We start from the raw sequence: 20,446 nt of genomic DNA on the forward strand, positions 1-20,446 counted from the left end.
ATTGCATGAGCTTGGTGTCTCTGGTGTTGCCCTTGACTAGTTTCTGTCTTACTTAACAGAAAAAAAAAGATGTCACACATTCTGGCCATAATTCCACCATTTGGGGGTCCCGCAAGGCTCTGTGCTCGGCCCCTTACTATTCATTGTTTATATACTCCCCCTGCACAGCATATTCTCCAGTGTTAAATCAACACTATTAGTATTAACTTAACACTGAGAGTGTTAAATTATTACACTAACAGTGTTAATTTAACAGTAGTAGTATTGATTTAACTCTGGTGAATTCGCTGTGTGATTATTCAGATTATTCATAACTGTAATCTTGATTTTTCACTGTTATGCTGACAACACACAGATTTACCTCCGGACCAATTCCATCAATAACACACCACTCTCCAATTTTGGACTCTTGTCTCTCAAAAATCAGGCAGCACATGACGCACAATTCACTAATGCCTAACAGTAATAAAATTGATCTTTTCCTCTTTGTCTCCAAATCCACCCTCAAAAAAAAAAAACAACGGTTCTCTCACACTCTCAAATGTTGATGTTGCTCTGTCCCCCTCCCCTTTGGTTCGTAACCTTGGTGTCATCCTTGACTCTACACTTACATTTGACTCATATGTGAGTTATGTTATTAAAACCTCCTTCTTTCACCTTCGTAATATTGCAAAAATTTACCCATCCCTTTCTCAGTCCGCTGCTGAACGTCTCATCCATGCATTCATCTCCAGTCGTCTCGATGACTGTAACTCGCTCCTGACTACTCCATAAATTGCAAATGGTTCAGAACTCTGCTGCACGTCTCCTCACCTACACCCAGTCTCACCACCACATCACCCCAGTTCTCCAAAACCTCCACTGGCTCGTGGTTAAATATCATATTCAGTTCAAAATCCTCCTGCTCACCTACAAAGTGCTTAATAATAAATTAGCTCCTTCTTATTTGTCTGACCTTCTTCAACCTTACACACCTAAGCGCACTCTCAGATCTTCCTCAGCTGGTTTACTCAATGTTTGCCCTTCAAACCTGTGCAGTCTTGGCGAGCCTTCTCCAGATCTGCTCCACGCCTTTGGAACTCCCTCCGTCCAGAAATTCAACATTCTCCCTCTCAATCACAATTCAAATCCAATCTAAAAACACACCTGTTTTCTGTTGCCTATAATCTCTGCATTTCCTGAAGCCTATCTTAGGCCAACCCGTGCTATTGTTCCTGCTGTGTTTTGTACTGTATTTTTTGTTCCTTTCATTCTGTTACTGTCCAACTGTAATTGTACTGTCCTCCTATTGTAACAGCGTCTTTGTGTTATTGAAAAGCGCTTTATAAATGTAATTTATTATTATTATTGTTATTATTATGTTTATGATTACAAGGAACTACAGTTTTCTCTGGTTGGTTTATGTTAAGGAAAAAATATATACAATATAATGATATAGGTTGATAAGTAAATATGTAGATAAATAAATCATCTTTCAGTATTGAACTGCTTCCAAAGGAACACAGGACAGATTTAAAAGAATCTGAATCTTTCAGAGGATATAAATTGTAAATAAATATATATATACTTCTTGGGCGCCACGATGGCACAGCATGTAGTGGTGTGTTCTCTCTGTGTCTGCGTGGGTTTCCTCTGGGTGACTGTCTGTGACGAGTGTGGTGTGCTCTCTCTGTGTCTGCGTAGGTTTCCTCCGGGTGACTGTCTGTGACGAGTGTGGTGTGTTCTCCCCGTGTCTGCGTGGGTTTCCTCCGGGTGACTGTCTGTGAGGAGTGTGGTGTGTTCTCCCTGTGTCTGCGTGGGTTTCCTCCGGGTGACTGTCTGTGAGGAGTGTGGTGTGTTCTCCCTGTGTCTGCGTGGGTTTCCTCCAGGTGACTGTCTGTGAGGAGTGTGTGGTGTTCTCCCTGTGTCTGCCTGGGTTTCCTCCGGATGCTCCGGCATGCTGCTCAACCAAAAAGGCTGTGTCTATTTACAACTACGCTCAATAAAGAAATTAATATAGTATCAGCGCTGTCAGGAAAGTGTACAGAAGCATGCTCAGTCCAAATCTGGTAGCGATTGGGTACACCTGCATAGGCCCATGCTGTCTGCTAGCGGTACAGCCAGTCCCTTATACTAAATAGAATCATCCTGCTTAAACTTAAACTTAAACAAAATGTGTCTGACACCAGGAAAAAGTTAGCTAGGTGTTCCTAAACAAATTCACTGATCCAAGCCTAAGGACAATGCTCAGAAAGCAATAGCCTGATATGCGTGAAAGGCTCTGATGCTACGGACAAAATCTTCATGAGGAGCCAGAAGCCAGTCAGAGCTAGACAGTTAGTGATAACATGGATAATGTAGGATCATATTTTTGGACTTGCACCCAAGCTATATACAAACAGAAAAAAATAGCAACACATTTTTATTTGAATAATAAATTATATGATAAATTATTTTATACACATTTTATATAAAACAGATGTAAAAATGTGACTTGGCATCATTGTTTAGCAGGCTATGGAAAACGTAGGTGTTAGAAATGAAAGTTCTAAAGTATTTTCCTTTCACCCCACCACCATTTTCAAAAATCCACCCACACACCAGCTTCCAGTCAGAAAAAAACTCAGTAAATTAAGGTTATTTTAAAGAGAACAATTCATATTATTTGATATTTTAATCATCTTTGTAATACATGTTGAAGGTTTTTGTTAACTATGCACTATCACTTAATAAGGTCAGAAAATGAACCAATCTGTCTCAGTGATGAGGTAAACGGCGTCTGACATTTCCTGTTTTTTTTTCCTTCACGAGTGAAAATAGACTGGGGAGCTATGCTTATGTACACATACACACACACCGCCGTGAAGTTGACATGTCTGTCAGGTCCTTTTTCCTTCTCTTAAGCTTTTCTTTGACATATCAGGAAGGTAAGTAGCTAAATAAGAAACAGCACATTTCTTTCATTATGCGTAACTTACGACCAATTGTATGTAATATATAAATAGATAAACTAGCTAAATATTAATGTGTTTTTTTTCCAAAATCTGCAAAAAGTAGTTTTTAACTGTAAGAGAGTTTTGACATTTTTAACTGTAAGACACATTAAGCTTAAATATTGTGTACTTTAATAGAGATTTTCATTCATTTGGAAGATAAAACAATCAATGGCTTATTATTCAGTGCAGCACTGTTTGGTTTAATTATGCGTACAGTTATATTCCAATTTGGTTACATGACTATTTGCTTTTACGCACAAACCAAGAAGAACATTTTGCTTAATAATGTTGTTTCACAGTCTTTTTCATGACACCAACCAACTTTATATGGAGCACCTAAGAGAAGTGGAGATTTTATTTTCAGACAAATTACTATAATTTAAGCAAGTTTATAAGGATGTGTCTTAGGGTCTACTAGATTTCTAGTTCTTTCATTTTTGTATTGGTCTCACTTGAGGCTAGGCTAAGAGTGACTGTCAAACAATCATTAAGGTGTGAAACAAATTAACTTTGGTATGACGTTTTGTGTGCTTTCTTTTATCGTTATAAACAGAAACCAAACTAAACCTGACGACGTTTCTGCAGTATGAATCTCTCAAAAAAGGCTCAGTTAGCATCATATGCCACCACAATGGGATGAGCAACTGGACCATGGGTGCGAAGCTGCTTAATGGGATGGATGCATATTGTGAAACGGGTTCGGAATCAAAAAGAACTGGATGTAAATGGTCTGTAGAGGGAAACCACATTAAGTTCACCTTGGAAAATGTGACTTCTGAACAAAACCATAGATACAAATGTGAAGTTTATCGACGAAACCCACTTCCAGTTCTGGTGGAACAAGGGGAGATAATTACATTGTTTCCAGGTGAGTTTGATCACTCAAGGTGAAGACATAATGAAAGTAATACATTTTATCTGAACAAATAACTATGAAAGTGGTGAGATTTAGCGTGAGATTAAATGTGATACACAGAAAATGTCTATATATGTACTCCTAGCTCTTAAAGCGCTTAACAGTTAATGTAGGGTCAATGTTTGGTTGCACCAAAAGCCTAAATCGTTATTTTTGATTCTGTTCTTAATCCATATGTTCCTCCCAACTTACTTGATAGATCTAAAAAAATAAAGAAAACTACTCAGTTGTGTGTGCCAAATTTTTTATTTAATTTTGTGCAGTCTTTCTAAGCTACATCATATACCCACTGATAATTTAACAGTTCCCTGTGGTCTTAATAAAAGGTCTGTGACATACTTTGTTCAAAATACCACAAGGATCAAGCAACACAGCAATTTTCCCCCCACTGTCCAAATAGTCCTGCTAAGTACGACATGTTTAAGATACTGTATCTTTACAGGCAACATCTACTATTGTGGGGAACTGCAGTTCTTTCTGGTTTGTTTACATTCAGAAGCTTTGCATCTTTTAAGGTGGAAGGTTTTGTTTACACATGGCGGGAGTTTAACTTGTGAATTATCACAGGAACTGTTGTTACATTTTGTTGTACTTTTAGTCAGTTTACTTTCATGCAGTTAGCAGCCACCCAAATTTAGAGTGGGTTCAACCTTAAATAATCTGAAACAGCAAAAATAAGTCGGTATCATCCGCCTATGGACCAGGAATAAAGCAATATCCTCATCTGTTTTCATGGTTTTCAACATTTGGGGGCACTTTTTTCTGCTGTGAGCAGAAAGAGAGAAAGCCTAGCATGTTTGACCGAGCCACACTGTTTTTTTTTACTCGTTTACTGACTCTGGGGCCTCGTAAACAAATTAGACTGGTTTCCAGCACACAAAAAGACTGGAGAGCTAGCAAATGGTGAGAAAATTTTATAAAAAAAAAGTGTTTTTTTATTACAAATGTTAATGTCAACTTTAAATTAGAATATACCAGAGCTCACTTACAGCAAAAGCTGCATTTTCCGTTTAGCCACTTTGATCTCTTTCCTCTCTGTCCCCATTTGTCATATTTAATCAGCACTTGTGTTTCCCCATGTCTTTAATGTTGGTTTTGCTCTATTTAACTTTGTGTTCTCACATTAACACCGAGTTAGAGAAATGACTGGAGAGACTCAGATGAAGAGGTTGAAAACACTAAAAGCTCCAACTACACTATTTCTACAGTTTTAAAACTAAGGCTTTTATATGTGTTTTCAAAAGAAATAATATTTGAAAAGCTCAGTACAGTCAGCACTTCACAGAGTATTTATGAAAATGTCTTTTTTCAGTGACTTAAAACACCATTTTCCACAGGACATGCCAAAACACAAACATTAACCTCTGTTTTTGAAAATATCTGGATATGTGTTGATGGGGTAGAGCCACAAAAATATCAGTGTTGGGTTTACGAATTATAAAAGCCCATTTTCGCCACATAAAATAATAAATTAAAAAAAGGCACAAAAAGACATAGCAACTCACATATTAATTAAAAAAACTGTGCCTTTTTTTATTATTTTGTGGCAGGCTTCAATAGAAAAAGCAATAGGCCTCGAAAACAATGAACAACAAATGGAGGAAACAGAAATCAAGGTCTTTGGCAGAACACGTAAACAGAAGAAAACAAGGTTACCACAAAGGTGCCAATAATATGTTTACATTTACTGTCTTCATTTTCATGAATGGCTTCATAAACACATTAGACAGGTTTCGAGCGCACAGACGTGAGAGTTAGTGAATGATTACAAAACGTCTTCTGAATTGTATATAAAAAAAAGTGTGTTTTGATTACAATCAATAGTGTAATTACTTTTTTTGTGGTATGTTTTACAAAAGCAACATTCAACTATCAGACAAAACAAATTGAGTGTCATCTGTCTCGTGTGAACAAGGAGGCGGAAAAATATTCGGAGGTGAAAATGCGGATTTAATAAACACAAACACAAAATGACAGACTAAAGTAGACAAAACAAGACAGAGCTTATATAACACGACCTAATAGGATACACCTGTGCAATCACATACACAGACGGAAAGCCCACAGGTGCAGGGCTGTGGCTAAGAGAAAAGGACATTGCAGGCACAGGACGGAGCTTAAATGTATAATCCGTATCAAAACAAAGATAAACCCTAATATCTGACATTGCTGGATTAGCTGGATGAACATCCTTCAACCGGTGATTCCATAATTTTGCTAAACGGTGCACAATAATGATCTTTTTTTCATTGCTACAAACGGATGTACAGCCTTTAATACTTTAAATTGTCTTTGTTTTAGATCTTGGAGGATGCAGTTGTCCGACATCACCTACTTCAAGTGACAAACCTAATAACGAATGCCCCTCTGCCCTCAATCTTTCTGGCATACTCACCTGGGCTCTGATTGGTCTTTTGCTTCTGCTGTGCCTCTACAGCCTGTCTGTGACTGCTGCGTATATCAGGCTGAGGGTAACTCCATAATCTAATCATTTATATTCCTCTGAAACTCACTCATACTACAGAGTTATAATCAGATTAAAAACTCTACTACTTTACCAAGAGTTGATTAAATTAGAAATATTTAAATAGAATAATTTCTCATCCCGTGTCCTGGAGACACCGTGCCCTGCACATTTGTTGCTGTCTCTTCTCCTAAAAGAAACGCTGGGCTGAATCAATTTTGAAATAAAAAGTATTGTTACATGAAAAAAAAGAAACTCTCAAAAACTTATTCTGCTTCTAAGTAACATCTAGAAACTTCTTAAAAGGGAACATCATATATTAACAAGCACCTGTGGTGGGGATTAAACCCACAGCCCCAGGACCTTGACTGTTGTGCCACACTGTTGTACATGTGTCCCCTCTTAATACATCAAGCATCTATCAGCACAGAAACTGAAGACTGTCCACACAGCAGGTGAAAGTGGCCCAGATCTATTCTGTACCTTCGTATGGGACACAGACCTTGTGTGGCTGTGTTATCAGTACAAATCCTGCTGAATCTGAACTTTCTAAATCAGATTTGGGCCACTTTCATATGTGGTCCGATCAATATAACTGTCCACTCCTGACTACCAGTTACCTGTTGCTCAAAGTGTCAACATCATTAAGCTATTTGTAGTAGTCTATTATAAAATTTAAATGTATCTCCTCCAGGTCACAAGGTCAGAGGAGATATTTGACACACTGACTTACGTTCCGATGCAGGTAAGAGACCCGTTCTTGAGTTAACACAAATATAAATGAATGTACGTGGTCCTTTATATACTAGGTTACAGTCTCTAACGTGTCTGAGAAGATTAGCGTTTGCTTGCTGTGAATTTTTATGTGATTTTATATATTTATTTTTACTTCTTGTTGTTTCTGTTTTTCCCTTGGTCACAAAATCAGGTTAAACCCAAGGTAAGAGACTCAGCATCTTTGCTTATATACTGCTGAACATAGAAATATGTCTTCCTGGAGTGCCAAGAACACAAGCTTTGTTGGGTCTTGAAACTCTCTGACTATGCTCTTCTGGGGGAGATTTGTTTATTGTTGTCTAAAGTGTGCAGAAAATGAATGTGGCACTATGTGTAAAGTCATATTGGCTTAAAGCTTTTGACATTAAGTTGAAGGATTTTTTCAACTAACCTTCAAAGACCATGGCTTATTCTCCTGTTTCAGAAGAAAGTGAAACGTCACGATGGAGACAAGAACGCAGAATACATGGATATGCGTAAAGTGCCCCCACAAACTAGACCCATCCGAGACATGAACCACAACTCTCATCAGATTCCTTCTGGCTTCACCATGTGATCCACCATCATTATCCTACAAGCATCAAGCGCAACGTGTGTGAAAGCAGATGCAGCCTATGCAGAACAGAACAAAAACTAGAAACAGTGAGCCAAACACACACTAGAATTGAATGTTAAGACAGGCTTCCCTTAGGTATAGTTATTACGAGAAGCAGGATTTTGTAGCAGATTTCTTTGTTTGCCTTTAAACTATTAGTATATTGCTATACTTTATTGTACTTTCATCACTGTTTTCTGCTAAAGTGTTTTATATTGGCTTGTGCATCATCTGTTTCACTGTTGCTTAGTTTGACACAGTACACACAGTAAATTGAGTTGAGCAGTGCTTAGCCAGAGCTGTGACTTGGTACAGGCTTCTGTTGGATTAGAACTTGCAGATGCTGAAGTGAACAACAGCAAAATCAGTGGCAACTGATATTTCATTCAAGTTAGTGTTAGTCAAATGGTATATATTTAGTAAAGCTGGGATTAGCGATGTTCCTTAATAAGTAGAAGTTCTTTCTATGAACTTCTATGTTCTTTCTTTCTTTCTAGTTCTTTCAATTCATCTAAGTATGAATTGCTTTGTTATATAAAGAAAACAGCATAAAGTCACTTTGATAAAACACATCCAATAAAATTTCTCAGCTTCAACTTTTACACGTTGTCTTTGGTCTGTTTTATTTACGAATAGGAACTAAACAATTTGCACATCATTACATTTTGTTCCTTTTGCACAGCATCCTCACTTTTCTGGAAATGGGGTTTGCACATAAAGACTTTGAAGAAGTGTGGTATATAGAAAATCAAAGAGCAGTGTGAACATGCTGTTAATGTAAAATTTATCACCAGTGTAAATTTTCTGCTGTCAAAAGAAATGAGTAATGTACTTCCTTAACGTAACCTTTTACCCCAGCCACATCCGCTCTTTTCTAATAACTTTATCTGAATTTAAAGCCAACAGCAGCAATCAGTTTTTGATGAGCTTTGCTTTTCTACAGAAAGGTGGTGTGTCATTTCCCAAACCATTATCTTTTAACAAATGAGTGATTTAAAGAAGAGTTAGTTGTAGGAAACCGCCAACAAAGATGTATACAATAAAAATGTTTGCTTGGTTTCTGCAGGTTTCATTTTAAGAAATATATTTTTCGTTTATGTCGGTTAATACCCAAACAATCTTAACAACTTTCCCTAATGAATGTAAAGTGGGAACAACTGATGCTAAATGTTGCTAGAAGCTGTTAATTAAATTAGCAACAAACTATTTGTAGCTAGTAACTTTGCTTCAAGCGTGAGATGCTCACTATTAATATAAAAGAGATTAGATTATATTACAGTAGGTTTAATATAAACACTTCTAAACTTAAGCTTTTATGCTCTGGATATTATTTTATATCAAAAAAGTCATGACATTTTCTGCTATCACAGCTTTTTAAATAAATGCCAAACCCTGTGTGTGAACTTTTTTTTAAATTAAACAGAGAATTTTATAACTTTTTACAATCGTGTAAATATTTCAAGCCTTACTCACACACTTATAAATTGTGACTTTACAACATGATGTACTACCAAACATTAGACTCTCATACAGAGAGAACAGAGAGGGAAAACATGTTCGGTTCAGTATTTCAACTTGTTGCTGTTGTCATACTGTTAAAATCTTAATGTGGAACTTGATCTTGGCTGGTGTTATTGACAAAAAACCAAACACAAAGCTCATCCTACCACCCCATAGACAAATGTGGTAAAAGTTGTTGAAACGTAACAGTCCCTAAATGTTTGAAAAAAAAAAATCATGAGCTTATGTAGAAAACTTTCACGATAAAACAAATATATCTCAAGGTGCAGAAAAACCATGAATCAAAATTCTTCAGAGCTCACGCCCCAGACTTCTGAGAATAATTTGATTGAAAATGTGCATTTATTAAAGGGAACGTCTACAATTGTGGGTAAATGTGGTTCTGTCTGATGTTTACATTCAGAAGCTGGAACAGCGTGTTCAAGGGGGAAATAAAATTGACTGTGGTTTGTACATTACAGAGCACGCAAACAGGGTGGAGAGCTAGCAATTTGTGAGGAAACACCTTCAGAACTGTATAAAAATAGTTCATTCATTCATTCATTCATTCATTATCTGTAACTGCTTATTCAGTTCAGGGTCGCGGTGGGTCCAGAGCCTACCTGGAATCATTGGGTGCAAGGCGGGAACACACCCTGGAGGGGGCACCAGTCCTTCACAGGGCAACACAGACACTCACACATTCACACCTATGAACACTTTTGAGTCGCCAATCCACCTACCAACCTGTGTTTTTGGACTGTGGGAGGAAACGGGAGCACCCGGAGGAAACCCACGCAGACACAGGAAGAACACACCACACTCCTCACAGACAGTCACCCGGAGGAAACCCACGCAGACACAGGGAGAACACACCACACTCCTCACAGACAGTCACCCGGAGGAAACCCACGCAGACACAGGGAGAACACACCACACTCCTCACAGACAGTCACCCGGAGGAAACCCACGCAGACACTGAGAGAACACACCACACTCCTCACAGACAGTCACCCGGAGGAAACCCACGCAGACACAGGGAGAACACACCACACTCCTCACAGACAGTCACCCGGAGGAAACCCACGCAGACACAGGGAGAACACACCACACTCCTCACAGACAGTCACCCGGAGGAAACCCACGCAGACACTGAGAGAACACACCACACTCCTCACAGACAGTCACCCGGAGGAAACCCACGCAGACACAGGGAGAACACACCACACTCCTCACAGACAGTCACCCGGAGGAAACCCACACAGACACAGAGAGAACACACCACACTCCTCACAGACAATCACCCGGAGGAAACCCACGCGGACACGGAGAGAACACACCACACTCCTCACAGACAGTCACCCTTAGCGGGAATCGAACTATAAAAATTGTTTTTAGGTCAAATTCGTAAACTTCACCTTTAAAGAAAGTTGAATTTGAAAGTGATTTACACCTAACCACCTGGTAAAGGAGGGATACCACAGCCTTAGAACAGAAAACCCCCCAGTACTTAAGACCAGGATAGCACCACCAGCATGTGACCAGAACATAACTCCACCTTGAAACCAGAAGGGTGCATGCAGAGTAACAGGTGGACTGCATTCTGTAATTGTAGGACTGTATGGAGCTGATAAAAAGGACAATATTATCATGAATTGAATGAAAAGGGAATTTTCAGGTGTGTGGGTTATTATGCCATTCTGAAGTGGACTGTACGTGTACAATAAAAAAGGGTTAAGAATTAGAAACGCAAATAGGCTGTTCTTCTCCTGATGTCCAGCAGGTGGCGGCGATGGGCCCAGAGGCCGTGGCGTTATTGAAGAGAGAGCAGGAGGAACGGGAAGTGGTTCTCTTTGTTGTTTTGGGGATGTGGCACCTGGAAAACAGCGGTTGGTCATTTTTCCCACACGGATATTCAGCTTTAGGCAGATATTTTGAGCTCCAGTCTTCTTTGAACCGAAATGCATGGTAATATAGGCTTCATACGGAGAAGTGGTCGTTAATAACACTAAGTCTGAGACCTTTAGCCCCGCTGCTAACTGTTGTTAGCGGTGTAACGCTAAATGAACTAAAGCCCCGCTATTGCTGCAGATTGTGGGTTAAGTGTCTGACTACTCGTCGTCTTTATCTGGCCCAGAATGGATGTTAATTTGACAATTTCCCTGATGAGGGGTCAGATGGGGGTTGTTATTGAGAAGGCGGTGAACGCGGCGGTGGAGACGGTTCTGGGAGAAATGATCCGCGTCGTGAGTCTGAAGTTAGAGGAGTTCAGGAGAGAGATGACGGCCAAGGAAAAGGAGAATCAGAACATCCGGAACATGCTGGAGATGTCGCGGTGTCAGATGAAGACAATGCGGAGATATGTGAGCGCACTGACGGCCAGAGAGGAAAGACACAACCTGCAGAGCCACAGACCCGACCGGGCCGTGATGCTGCAAATGGGGACGGGCAGATTCCGCGGTGTTCAGCCGCAAAGAGAGACGCTACCGTCGCGAAGGAGCTCCGCTGTCAGCTCCTCGGGGTCTGTTCAACTGCAGAGCAACGTTACACCTTCAAAACCTGCTCACGCGACAGAAACGGTCTGGGACACGCAGCTGACCGCCGATAAAACACAACGTGGGGTTCAGGAACCCGTCCTCGCCGAGAGCTACACCAGCCCGGACACTTACAGCGAGGAGATACATGCACCTAAACTGCACCTGGGGCCTCTGAAAGGTGAGGAATGGCTTTAGAAACACAGCGTCCTGGGGGGAAAAGGCATGTAGTAAGTCTTAATAATGAGGAGGGTTCTCCTTATTATAATTGAGGTACTTTATTGTCCTTTAGGATATGTGCAAGTCTCAGGTAAACAAAAACAAAGGTCCTCCAATACGGTCCACTTATTGGACACTAATTATTGTTCATTTACTAGGGTTACGGTGGATCCAGAGCCGACCCGGAATCACTGGGTGCAGGACAGGAAATAACCCTGGACAGGACACCAGTCCATCACAGGGCACCACACACTCACACACAACTGTGGACATTTTTGCAGGGTTTGTGAGGAAAAACTAAACACCTCGAGGTACAAATGGGTTTCTGTGGTAATTCAAACAGTGTATAAAAATGTACAGAGAAGTTCAACTTTAGCCACATACGAACATAAACAATCATTTTATTTTTCAAGCACACCATTCCACCTTAGAAATACATGGAGTTTCTGAATGTAAACAGACCAGAGAAAGCAGCAAAATTGTAGATGTTTCCTTTAGGGAACAAAGCTGTCTCCTCCCTCAGGATCCACAGCTGAGGTGCCCTCAAGCAAGGCACCTAACACCCAACTGCTTCCCAAGCACTGGGATGGCAGCCTGTTGCCAAGGATTCGTTAAAATGGGTTTGCACAATTGTAAGCATGATTGTTTTTTTGTTTTTTTTTTAACGTGTATAGAGAGGGAACGGCACAGTGGCGCAGTCACACAGCTCCGGGGGCCTGGAGGTTGTGGGTTTGATTCCCGCTCCGGGTGACTATCTGTGAGGAGTGTGGTGTGTTCTCGCTGTGTCTGCGTGGGTTTCCTCCGGGTGACTGTCTGTGAGGAGTGTGGTGTGTTCTCCCTGTGTCTGCGTGGGTTTCCTCCGGGTGACCGTCTGTGAGGAGAGTGGTGTGTTCTCCCTGTGTCTGCGTGGGTTTCCTCCGGGTGACTGTCTGTGAGGAGTGTGGCGTGTTCTCCCTGTGTCTGCGTGGGTTTCCTCCGGGTGACCGTCTGTGAGGAGTGTGGTGTGTTCTCCCTGTGTCTGCGTGGGTTTCCTCCGGGTGACTGTCTGTGAGGAGTGTGGTGTGTTCTTCCTGTGTCTGCGTGGGTTTCCTCCAGGTGACCGTCTGTGAGGAGTGTGGTGTGTTCTCCCTGTGTCTGCGTGGGTTTCCTCCGGGTGACTGTCTGTGAGGAGTGTGGTGTGTTCTTCCTGTGTCTGCGTGGGTTTCCTCCGGGTGACTGTCTGTGAGAAGTGTGGTGTGTTCTCCCTGTGTCTGCGTGGGTTTCCTCCGGGTGCTCCGGTTTCCTTCCACTTTCCAAAGACACACGTTGGTAGGTGGATTGGCGACTCAAAAGTGTCCGTAGGTGTGAGTGTGTGTGTCTGTGTTGCCCTGTGAAGGACTGGCGCCCCCTCCAGGGTGTATTCCCGCCTTGTGCCCAATGATTCCAGGTAGGCTTTGGACCCACCGCGACCCTGAACTAGATAAGCGGTTATATTCTGCAGTATCTCTTTCATTTGCTATGCTGTGCCACCATGTGCAATAGTCCCTCCTTTTGGAAACAAATGAGCTAAAGAATCTCAAAAAGCACAAAAACTGAATATTTTGACTTTTTGTGAACTGAATACACAGAAAAGTAATATTATAATAATAATAAAACAGAGAGTCATCCATTGGAAGCCCACGCAGACATAGGGAGAACACACCACACTCCTCACAGACAGACACCTGGAGCGGGAATCGAACCCACAACTTCCAGGCCCCTGGAGCTGTGTGACTGAGACACTAACCTGCTGCACCACCGTGCCACCCCATATCATCTAAACCTGCTGTAAACAGTGGATAAACCATGACACTTTCCTGATTCTCTGTTTAGCTACAGCTCTTGTGCTGTCCTTTTTAACACATACAGCAGCTCTCTGAAGTGAAGCCTTGGATCTGATCTGACTTGTGCAAAAATGAGCCAGTTCTCTGGAGAGCACCAAGGTTCTAAGAATCTTAAATGGAGCCATTTTATAAACCAGGGTTCCTTTGTTCAAAACTGAGAGACTCCCTCACATTTGCTCCTAAAATTAGTTTATATTTAGCTTAGTCTTGCACAGTGTGGTCAAAGTGGTCAGCCTAGATGACCAGGCCAGATTTACATTTCTGTTTTGTTACAGCACAGGGTTTGTTTAAAGTAATAATAAAAAAAAGGGTTTGTCTAATTTTAAATGCTGAAAAATGTTATATATTTGCTGCAGATTATGTGCTTTTTACTTAAAAGTAATCTGGCCTTAGGCACCCACACACACTTACTTACTGGCTGAAATGAATCCTTTGCTGATAGAAATAATAGTTGGAATGTTTTTGTCTGTTTTTATTTTTAGCAGAGACTTCAAGTGCCATTGTGATAGAAAGCGAAGGTCTGGTGGCGGAAAGCAGTGATCCTTTATGGGGCCAGACACCTCTCGCTCCTCCAGCCCCTCTGTCTTCGTCAGAAGTTGAGCACACAGACACAATAGACTCTAACCTCCTCCCTGTTCCTGACAGTAGTGTGGTATACAACCCGGCGGCGGTGTCCAGTGAAGCAGCTCCTTTCAAGGTTAAACAGGAGGAAGGAGAAGTTGAAATTGTTCAGGTGAAGGAGGAGCCTGTGGACACAGCCAGCTCTGAATGCCCTGTAGTAGAAGCAGGTCCTGGCATGTCCCTAGAACTACCCCTGACCCAACAGTGTCCACAGATTGCATGTCCTTCAGTCAACGAGCAAGGCTTCATAGGTGTTGACCCAAGCACATGTGAGTTGGGGCTTCTGTTGTCTCTCTTGTCAATAGCTAAAATAATTGAGCTAATTTGGTCCTAAATGCATGATATTTTTGAGAGAATATAAGCTAGTTTCTTGTAAAGATATTTTCATTTCTGGTAGTATCTCACCATGCTGGTTTGAAGTGTATATAGAGAGAACTGGCAGTAACTAATACTGGATTTAAAAAAAAATCTAATATTTTTTAGAAAATCAAGACATTTCCTTTAACAGGAGAACCGTGTGTGTGTGTGAAAAATTTTTAAAGTAACTAACATAATTCTTGTTTAATAGGAAGGTGTTTTTGCATGTTTGTGTAGTCTTTCTGCTGGCAAACAAGCAACAGAAGCCATCATGTCCAGCCATGACCACTCTGTTCTACTCCAAATTTAACATTTCCCTAAATCATATTAATGCTAAACCTGACAGGAGCTGACCTTTAAATCTATGTAAGGTATTACATTATTGATAGGATATTTTGAGAAAAAAAAAAGTTGTGCTCAACTGTTGATGACAGTTTAGTGGCTGATGTCGTATGATTTTAGCCAAAAAAATGCAAATATAAATAATTTAATCATACTAAAATGTAGTGGAATGCTAAAATGAATAGAGTAAGTAGGTCATTAAAGTTGTATATCCTGGGGTATGGTATGATGTAGTCTATGAACCGCTCAAAAGTCTAGTTAATTCGCTTGAGAAATCAGCTAAAGAGAAATAGTTTTATAAAATAGTGTTATGATGCTAATCACTGAATAGCACCCTCCTGTGGTGCTGTTTGTAAGCCTTGAGGGAAGAAAACATATATATAAATTATATACTTTATATAGGTTATTCGTACCCAGGAGATTATACACTGTTCAACCACAACATTGTGACTAACTCCTTGTTTCTACACTCCCTGTCAATTCTCTCAGTGGGTTTCCTCCGGGTGCTCCGGTTTCCTCCCACGGTGCAAAAACACCTTGGTAGGTGGATTGGCGACTCAAAAGTGTCTGTAGGTGTGAGTGAATGTGTGTGTGTCTGTGTTGCCCTGTGAAGGACTGGCGCTCCCTCCAGGGTGTATTCCCGCCTTGCGCCCAATGATTCCAGGTAGGCTCTGAAATCTGAACTGGATAAGCGCTTACAGATAATGAATGATTATTATTATTATTATTATTATTAACAAAGTGCTCCTGTGAGATCAGTGGACCTACTGGAATGAGTGTGTAGAAACAAGGTGTTTATAATGTTATGGTTGATCTGTGCATCTTCCATTCATGAAAAAAACCCTGTTGTGTGATGTGAAACATTTATTTACACCCAAAAAAAAACAAAAAAGGGCACTGACACGAAGATCTCGCTGGTTTGCGGTCGCCATGTTATCAGGACATTCAAGGAGCTCTGGATCAGAAGAAAAGGTGAGTGTTTCTCTTTTTTGTAATCAGTTCTACTTTCAGTGCTTTAATGATAGTCTTGATTAAGAAGTAATGTTGTGTTTAATTTGCACAGTCACAGTTCTTGGAATGAAAGTCATTTTCTTTAGAAAATGATATTTGACCATTTTTATCATTCAGCACTTAAAAACCTGAACCTACATTATACCTATAAGAGGATGTAGATTACTGTAGCGGATATTTGCTGACTTTGAATAGCTCTAAATTAATTAATAACGTGCACTTGAAATAAAGATTACTTGTTTGTTTGTAGGTAGAGCACAGAGCAGTGCAGAGAGGACCAAGAGGTACAGAGAGAAATTAAATGCAGATCCTATCAAGTTGGAGGCAAGAAGGTTGCCCATTTCTTTATGTTTAAGGCATTCCTATATCTTCTTTTCAGTCTATTTATACTGGCTTTTAAAATATAAAATTTTTGCACCTCCAGGTATCCAGGAAAAAAAAACAACAAGGAAAGATCCAGTCTAGTAAATTTCTTCCTCTGAAGCAAAACGGCAACAGCAAATAAGAGAGAACATTCAAAGCCCATGAACTAAAGGACTTTTAATGCATAGTTCTAATAAGTTTAAACCTATGTTACGTGTCTTTATCACTTGTAATATTCACGGCAATTCCATAATCTTTTAAGTGACATTCATGAGCAAATTAAATGGATTTTTACACTTATTAAAGACAGGTAATTGGAAATTCTGGCAAGTTACAAGTCAAAAGCATCTATGCAGCACACTGGGGATCAAATACAGGGAAAATGGACCAGGTCTATAATATTTAATTATTTATTTTTTTAGGGTTAAACACACAACACCAAGCCGAATGTTTGGCACGGTAAATTAGTCATGTTCTTAAAATGTGGTGGTGATTTACTTTTTCTTAGATCAACAATGGAAAGGCAAAATTACAAGGACATATACTGTCTTTCACGCCAGCCTCTCAGTAGCACCCTTTTGTGGAGCAGTTCCTAAATATCACTATGTAAATACATGGTACCCTTCCACAAAAAAAAAAAAATAAATAAATGAATAAAATAAAATAAAAACACTGAAATGACTTTAAAATGGCGTAAGTAATTGGAAACAGCGATAATTGTTTATTCCACAATTAAACTAAATTGGGCATTGCTTATGATTATTGATTCAACAAGATATTAATTAATTTATTAACGTGATTTGCCAAAAAGCTTCCGTTTTTCCTGATCTGTCAAATGGTTATTCTCCTAGAGACGTTGTGGCTTGTCAGTAGGCATTCGTCTATCATCAACAATGGAGTCCTTGGGGGTCAACATTCATCCGACCCTCTTTTTGCTGATCAGAGTGCTGTTTTTTAAACTTGAGTTCGGCTTGCATCTCTGTAAAAGTTTACCTTGGCCCTTAGGTTCAGGGAGTTTGGCAACAGTCCTGTGGAATAAACCTCCTTAACAATCTTTGTTGCCTAGAGATGGTTTTATAACATTTAACATGCGTGTCTAGAACTTTCTTTCTGATCTTCTTAAACGGCTCTCTGCTTTTTTCTTGTCTGTGTTCAGAAGTGAAAAAGTAAGACTGACAATTTGTGATGCTAATTAAAGACGACAGTATTCCATTTATTTTTAATCTTTTCAGTAGGTACCACCAAATCTGCCAGGCCATTTTAGGACTTAGAATAAACTTTGATCTCTTATCAAAAAGTCAAGCAGGTTTACAGAAGAGTGGTGCTCCTAACGCTAGACAAGACTGATGGAAACTACATTCCACTAGGTGCTTTGCAGAAATCAGATTTCCAGCATTTTTCTTTTTTAATCAAGACTTGCCTCTCCAGTTTTGAGATCTTGTAAATATGTGTCTGCTCAGTAATTGTGTATTGCCTGTGTTTAGAAGTTGGCAGCTCTGTATTTATGTGCCATTGTTAAAATCCATTGATATTGTTTCTCTGTGATATTGTTTGACAAAAAATAAAATATTTATCAAGTGTTTTATCAATCATTTTGTCCCAGTTTTATTGTTTTTTTGTTTTGTTGTGCAGGTACGGTGTGTCCAAGTTCACCGTAATGATGCCTTTCCTGAATGATTTGAAAACATTCAAGAAAAGATCATTCAATTTGAAGTTAATTAGATACCACCAGGTGACCTCATGAGTGAATTTTTGTCCTGCACATGATGCTGAAATAAAAAACAGGCTTGAGATGTTCGTTTATGAATTAGAATATTTACTGTTATTGGTAGGTGGATTGGCGACTCAAAAAAGTGTTCATAGGTGTGAGTGTGTGTTTCCCTGTGAAGTACTGGCGCCCCCTCCAGGGTGTATTCCCGCCTTGCACCCAATGATTCCAGGTAGGCTCTGGACCCACCGCGACCCTGAACTGGATAAGCGGTTACAGATAATGAATGTGTTTGAGAAAATTATTTGAAAGCAGTTTGGTGATGTATTTTTTGGATTAGCCTTTGTGTTTAGTCTTGAAACTGATTTTGCAAGATATCCTCATCCATAATCTCCCACTGTATTTGAATGTGTTTTCAGATGCTGAGTCTCAGCTTGCCATGGCAGGCAACCAGAGGCAGGTTCGTCCGTGGTGTAAAGACCTGAGTCTGTATGAGGAATATAAACGTAAACGTATTGAAGTGCGTAAGCGCAGTGAGACACGGCGGCGGGAACTGGAGCAGACGTTGCCTCAGGCTTTGCTGGCCGACCTGGTTAAGGAGCGCAGGGAAAAAACTCGTCTCCGAGTGGCCCGCTGGAGAGCCAAGCGCAAGCTCCAGGCCTGCCTCATGTCCCAGGCTGCTCAGCTAAACGGAGCACCAGTGCCGGGTCTGATCACCCAACGCGGGAGTCTGAGGAGGGGAGGGGGAGCTGCACATCGGGGGGGCTTCCCCCTCAGTAGAGCAGGTTCATCTGAGACTGGAGGTTACAACCTGCCACTGCAGATAGGATCCAGGCCTTTACTGGCAGCACAAAGGCTCGGCGTGGCAGAGGGTCAAATGCAGCCTGGACCCTCTATGTATCCACATCACAGAACTCCCACATCTGGCTCAGAGATGTTCCAATGATAGGACATTGTACACATGTAATCAGGAAGTTTAACAAGCTCAGGTTTTTGTTTTACAACACATGTTAATTTATGTAGCTTTGGAAACATATGATTCAGTGAACCATGGTTGTTGATATCTTCTGAGGGGTGCACATTTCTTGGAGAATATATTCTGTATTTAGTCATAAACCCCTGTGAGATTATTGGAGATTAGATGCTCACTACACTTCAAAGAAGTCCTGATGCAATGTACGTGCGTTAGATGCGAAGCCCCTCATGGAACAGGCTTGTAGCTCACACTTTTAAAAAATGTAGTGCAAGTGATTTCCATCAATGAAACTGTCCCTTTTTTCATTTGTCATTCATTTCAATAACAGAAAAAAAATCAATGTATATTATGATTGCTGTATGTCTCCAGCATGTCTTTGTAGCATTTGCTGACTAAATCAGCTCCATACTGTCTCTTTTACAGTACGTTACATGGTTACAGAAGTCGAGCAAGCGTCTTCAGGCAGAAGGTATGCATGGTAGCACACAGCACTTCTGCGTTGGCTGAAGCTTTTGCAGACCTCCAGCTGATGAGACAACCCTAGCAATAAAGTCTGAAACCTACAGTGGATTTATGTGTTAATCCCTTGGTATTCTCATTGACTTTGTATTTAATATTTTAACAGCAGCACATAGGAGATGACAATTTCAAAATGAACTGTGGATTAGGGAGTTAAGGGATGATCTCAGACTTAAGTTAATTGTAGCTAATTTTATTGAAAACACTAAATGTCTTATTCTTTATTACAAATGTCAGCTGTTGTGCTTCTTAAATCTCTTTTACTTTTACGATGCACAAATAAATGAATAAAATAAAAAGCTCCCAGATTTTTCAGTTCATGTTAAAACTAGAAACACATGCATGCATATACAAGACTATACAGTGTTGTTAAAATGAAGGACTTTACATAAGCCATTAACCACTGTTGTACTTTTGATGATGCCATTTAAGTGTTTTAGTTTATGTGATTAAGGACTAGTACCTTTCTAACACATGAATCTGCTCCTTTAAATCCTTTACCTAGAATCATCCACTGACAATCCTGTTGCTGATAGCCCCTGGAAGGGTGTAGAAGAGCAAAGCCAGAAACAGTGCCAGGATCAGTAGGACCAGGGCAACTATGATGTACTTCTTATAGTTCTTCCAAATCAGATGGAAGAAACACTTGAAGGGATTCACAAACCAGGAAAATGTAGTGTCTGGTCGACTAGAAGAAAAACAAAGTA

The 20,446-nt window shown here is 40.3% G+C and overlaps 3 protein-coding genes across 5 annotated transcripts in view; 2 read left to right on the forward strand and 1 right to left on the reverse strand.

Moving 5' to 3' along the window:
- Positions 1-2,772: 2,772 nt before the first annotated feature.
- On the forward strand, positions 2,773-8,298 carry si:ch211-67e16.3 (uncharacterized). Its single transcript, XM_066641332.1, has 6 exons — positions 2,773-2,906; positions 3,529-3,843; positions 6,193-6,362; positions 7,050-7,100; positions 7,284-7,295; positions 7,557-8,298. Exons 1-6 carry the CDS (start codon positions 2,852-2,854, stop codon positions 7,686-7,688), a joined length of 735 nt encoding a protein of 244 aa, XP_066497429.1. The 5' UTR covers positions 2,773-2,851; the 3' UTR covers positions 7,689-8,298.
- A 2,731-nt stretch (positions 8,299-11,029) lies between these two features.
- On the forward strand, positions 11,030-19,951 carry si:ch211-67e16.4 (uncharacterized). Of its 2 annotated transcripts, none has more exons than XM_066640924.1 (3): positions 11,030-11,942; positions 14,328-14,732; positions 18,664-19,951. In XM_066640924.1, exons 1-3 carry the CDS (start codon positions 11,366-11,368, stop codon positions 19,188-19,190), a joined length of 1,509 nt encoding a protein of 502 aa, XP_066497021.1. In that variant the 5' UTR covers positions 11,030-11,365; the 3' UTR covers positions 19,191-19,951. The 2 variants fall into 2 exon arrangements, with proteins under 2 accessions (XP_066497021.1, XP_066497020.1); XM_066640923.1 differs by having other exon boundaries at positions 11,031-11,942; positions 14,325-14,732; positions 18,664-19,948.
- Positions 19,917-20,446, reverse strand: part of fer1l6 (fer-1 like family member 6) — a 33,603-nt gene continuing 33,073 nt past the window's right edge. For both annotated transcript variants that reach the window (XM_066640922.1, XM_066640921.1), the window contains exon 44: positions 19,917-20,427. In XM_066640922.1, coding sequence (XP_066497019.1) covers positions 20,247-20,427 — 181 coding nt within the window. In that variant the 3' untranslated portion in view covers positions 19,917-20,246. The remainder of the gene's footprint in view (positions 20,428-20,446) is intronic.

This window comes from Hoplias malabaricus, chromosome 12 (genome assembly GCF_029633855.1).
Source record: "Hoplias malabaricus isolate fHopMal1 chromosome 12, fHopMal1.hap1, whole genome shotgun sequence".
Classification (NCBI taxonomy): Eukaryota; Metazoa; Chordata; class Actinopteri; order Characiformes; family Erythrinidae; genus Hoplias; species Hoplias malabaricus.